This window comes from Cupressus sempervirens, chromosome 10 (assembly GCF_028749045.1).
Source record: "Cupressus sempervirens isolate cs-2001-9-10 chromosome 10, ASM2874904v1, whole genome shotgun sequence".
In the NCBI taxonomy this organism is placed as follows: domain Eukaryota; kingdom Viridiplantae; phylum Streptophyta; class Pinopsida; order Cupressales; family Cupressaceae; genus Cupressus; species Cupressus sempervirens.
In genome coordinates, this window is record NC_143127.1 from 304,308,042 (window position 1) to 304,312,897 (window position 4,856).

At 36.8% G+C, this 4,856-nt stretch overlaps 1 protein-coding gene across 1 annotated transcript; it reads left to right on the forward strand.

Annotated features, from left to right (window-relative positions):
* Nucleotides 1-1,095: 1,095 nt before the first annotated feature.
* On the forward strand, nt 1,096-2,554 carry LOC149533836 (uncharacterized). The gene has a single exon (XM_089805619.1). It carries the CDS (start codon nt 1,438-1,440, stop codon nt 2,299-2,301), a length of 864 nt encoding a protein of 287 aa, XP_089661745.1. The 5' UTR covers nt 1,096-1,437; the 3' UTR covers nt 2,302-2,554.
* The last annotated feature ends 2,302 nt before the right edge of the window (nt 2,555-4,856 follow it).

Sequence of the window (4,856 nt, forward strand, 5' to 3'; positions counted from 1 at the left end):
TTAGAATTCCTAAATTACTAAATTCTAATTCTAATTTTCATTTTTCTAACCAAACATCAAACTGTTGAATTTAAGCAGTCGGATTTGCCTATTCCCCTCTAATTTCAACAACCAAACGGGCCCTGGAGGTAGAGTTTACCTCCTACTTTCTCACCTCTTCTTTGTTCCCTTTACATGTAAGGCAACCCCTCTATACAAGGAAGCTTTAATAAGAAAGATTGAGTTCCCCAAGGGAGGGTGGGAGGAGATAGGGAGGTCCCCTTGGTGAAAATTGCCTATGATATTTCTCACTTTGTATCTCACTCATTTATGAAGAGCATTTATTTTGGCAAATCATCTCTAACTTTGTTTCCACAAGTCTTTCATTCAAGAAATAATTTTTTAATTCTAAATTTCTTATTGTAGTATTCTTCTTTTTACATTCAAAAGTCATAAGTCAAAAAAGCGTAAGCATTCTTATGTAAAGTAAATAGTTTTTATGATTAGATAATGATAAAATCTTTTTAAAAATCATAAACATTCATATATAAAATAAATAGTTTTTATGATTAGATAATGATAAATTGTCAATTATTTTGTCAAATGATTACATAATTCTATTTTGATATTCTTTAAAAATTTAGCTCACCTAAATCAAAGATAGATGTCATTCCATCTATCTTTATCTTTTAAATAATAATACTTAAAACACTTCACTATATAAATAATTCATAAATCACCTAAATTAAGGATGTTACATCATTCCATCCCTTTTCAACTTCTAAACCTAATATAAAAATATTCCTTGATACAAATAATTCACAAATCATATTTATTTGTAATTAAATAGCATAATTTGGTGAAACCATGTTCTATACACACCCATAATTATTAATTAATTAAAAAAGTTGCAATATTTTAATTAATTAATAACTATATTAATAAACGGGTAATATTATAATTAATTAATAACTATAATAACAAACGGGGACATTTTGCGTGATGCGTACACGTCGCCACATTTGAATGCACACCAGAGGTGGTCTGGTCTCCGATAAGACGAAAACATTGAAAAGAAAAAGAGTTTTAAATATCAAAAAATTACCGCAGTAACGAAATATTCGCAGCAGTGACACGTGGAAACACAGGAGTCAAAGGTTAAACAAAAGCGGCAAGGCGGGTGAAGTGTAGAACATTCATAGAGGAGACATTGTTGCTCTACCAGTCTCGACGGCGGGGTAAGAAAACGTTTTAATCAACATGCATCAAAATATTAATGGGAAACGCAGGGCAGAATATGACAATCTTGACTCGAGTCTTCACTGGTTTTCCGCACGCGTTACTTTCACGGGCTGCGCAAGTTTGAAAAGAGCCCCCTTTATTAACAAAAAAAGACCCAATGCAAAGAACAACGGAAATCAACAGCAAAATCCGTAGTTCATCCTCTGCATCGAAGCCATGGAAACGCTGTCGATTCAAAGAATCGGGCCTCCGCATAGATTTCGTTCCATGGAATTCGATTTCCGCGGCGATTCCCCAAATTCGGGCGGCTTCTATTTCAGCGCGCCCACGAGCCCGACCCGATCGGCGGCCATTTTATCCGACTTCGCGAAATCCATCAGAGCCGTGGTGCCATTCGGCTGGGAGGAGAAGCCCGGGACTCCGAAAAAGAAGGGAGACGAAGAATTCAGCCAAGACGGCGATGAATTCAGCGAAGACGGCGGCGATTTCGAGTTCAGCACGGGATTAGTCGTCTCCGAGGAGCGGATGAAGTCGGAGAATTCGGGGTTTGTGGTGTCGACGGCGGAGGAGCTTTTCTGCAACGGCCAAATTCGGCCCCTGCGCCTGCCGCCTCGCCTTCAGAAGAGCTTCGATTTGGAGAAACCCACGGGGAGTTTCAAGAAATGGGGGTCGTCGAAATCTATGTCGCCGCGGTCGCCGTTGAAGGAGGGGCAGAGGATGGTGAAGGAGGCGCTTTGGAGGATCACCGGGCGGCGCAAAGGCGGCGATTTTGACCCATTTGCGGCTGCGCTCGAGGGGGGTGCGGAGGAGGAAGGGCGGCGCCGGGGATTCGATCGCTCGCCCGGGCGGAGGATCGGGCGGTCGTGTTCTCCGCTGGGGAGTTTGGGGTGCAGCAGGGGCGACGGGCATGAGTTTAAGTCGGAGGGGAAGTCTGGGAGGAGACGGAGTTTGAAGGACTTTTTGATCCGAAAGGGCAGGAGAGGGTGGAGTTTTTTCATGGCTCTCGCTCCTGCTAAGCATCTGAAGAAACAACAGCCGTATATTAATATTGCAAATCAGATTCAGTGTAGAATAGGTTGAGGTTTCGAACCCCACTACCGCTGCTCTCGTCTGCGAAGTGCTCCTTTTGCTACTGTGTAGATTATTTTTTGGGTTGTTGCTTTGATTGTTACATCCATCGCCGTCATCTGCGACCATCAAATCTTTGGTGGTTGGTGTTTTTAAATGTAAAAATCTATGATGGTAATAATCATTTGTAACTTAAAGATCATGCCAATTGTGCTTACACAGTTTTCTGAAAGGGAGAGTCTATTACAGCTGTTATTTTTCTGTATTGGCTTTGTTTCTGTCGAGCTTTTCATGTGCAATATTTTTTTATCAATCATTGTGGAATGACAGTATAGAGTTTAGATTGTTAGGGGAATGACAGTATAGAGTTTAGATTGCCGTCTATTAATGGAGTTTTAAAATTTGAATATTTTAATTTAATCTTATTATTTTTTCGGATTTGATTGTCTATATATTTTTTAAGGTGAAATTTTTTGGATCAAATGCTATGAGTTAGTGATATTGAATGAAAATTTGAAAAAAAAAGAGTTTGGAAGATCAAGGTGTCTAGATGGGTAGAATGAGTTGGGACCCTAAGACTAATTAGTAAAGAATCAAAGCACACTACGATAGTTTAGCAAACCAAGGTGTTTATGTGGATAGAGCGAGTTGGGACCCCCAAGGCTAATTAGTAAAGAACCAAAGCACATTATGAAAGTTAAGCAAACCAAGGTGCCTAGGTGGATAGAGCAAGTTGGGACCCCAAGACTAATTAGCAAAGAAGCAATGCACACTCCAAGAGTTTAGCAAACCAAGGTGCCTAGGTCAATAGAGCGAATTGGGATCCCAAGGCTAATTAGCAAAGAACCAAAGCACGCTACTAGAGTTTAGCAAACCAAGGTGCCTAGGTGGATAGAGTGAGTTGGGACCCCAAGGCTAATTAGCAAAGAACCCAAGCACACTATGAGAGTTTAGTAGACCAAGGTGCCTAGGTGGATAGAGAGAGTTGGGACCCCAAGGCTAAGTAGTAAAGACCCAAAGCATACTATGTAAGAAAGAAGGGGACACAAGAAATGAGGTAGAAGAAGAGCAGGGTAATGAGGAGAAGTCAAATTGATATGACCAAATAAATAATAGTAAAACAAAAAAAATTATTACTAGTATTGTTAACAAATATAACAATAAAGTAAAATAGTATTTGATTGTATTTAATATAAAGAATAAATATTCATTATAGTCTACTAGTATATAGTTTACTAATAATAATTGTTGTAAGTTTAATGTTCATTTCACATGTCTCTATTAGATTTTTCAAAAGATGACTATTTCAATTTTGCATTTAAGTTTTATGATTTTGAAGTTTTAGTAAGTGTAGTTGTTGATCAAATATAGGTTACACACTCTCCATATATTTAATAAAAAAAATTATATGGTACCAAAAGTTATTTTGACTGGTATTTCTCTAAGGAACACAATTTTAGCTTTTTTACTTTAGAAGGTTTATTAATCTTTTTTTGAGAGTCAAAACCATGGACGATTGAAGTAAATAACTACTAAAAACCTTTTTGGAACGTGAAAAAACAAAATTGTTTAAAAGGACTTTGTGAATTATTCTTTAAGATAAAGAGGACAAAAAACTTTTGTTGAGTTGAAAAGGGATTGTTTGATTTTGTTTAAGAGGATTCTATTAATTATTCTTTAAGGTAAATAGGGCAAAAATTAGATCTTAGAAATTGTTCATATTTTATAAAGATAAGATAATTGTATTTGAACCACATGTTCATAGATGTTAACCCTATCAAACGTATTACTAATGTAGTTCTTGTTTGGGTAAAATATCCTCTTACCCCTCTTATTTTGGGGAATGATATATTTTTTGCTACAATTGGTAGCTCTTTGGGTTATTTCATTGATAACATTAGAGAGAAGTGTGATCACATATGTTCTCATATCTGTGTGAAAAGAGATTTGAAGAGACCTACCCCTAAATCCATCAAATTAAATCTAGATGGATAGTTATATATGATCTTAACTATGACTAGTTGCCCTAAGTTAATAAATGTCTTGCACATAGCCATTTGCTAAGAACTGTACAAAAGAACAAAAAATACCTCAAGCATCCAAAAACATTCAACATGCTTTCATCTCAACCAAAGAAAATAGAAATGTCAAAAAAAGGAGTTGTCATGAAATCAAGGTATCAAACAAAGTCAAATAATTAGTGTCTAAAATATCAAAAGGAAAAATTTAAGGCCACTTTGAAGAGGAAATGGAAAAACAGTGAGATATCAAAGATTTCTAGAGGGAGAGGAACACAAGAAAACCAATTTGTTTGATTGATTTGAGAGAGGAGAGAAATGGAAGTGATAACTACTTGATCCTCAAAGAATGATGAAGGTGTTGTCCATATGACTTTACTAGCATGTGTTGCTTGAAGCTTCACATAATGTTTTTGATTAAGTAAAACAAGTTTTAACAGGTGCTTGAAATGCAACAATTAACAAAAGAAACTGACATTAAGTCTGGAATACAAAACAGACAATAAAGAAAAAATGGGCCAAAGAAGGCCAGGAGAGCATGACAAAAAA

Coding starts and splice junctions, on each gene's coding strand:
- LOC149533836 (XM_089805619.1), top strand. CDS start 1,438: ATGGAAACGCTGTCGATTCAAAGAATCGGGCCTCCGCATAGATTTCGT.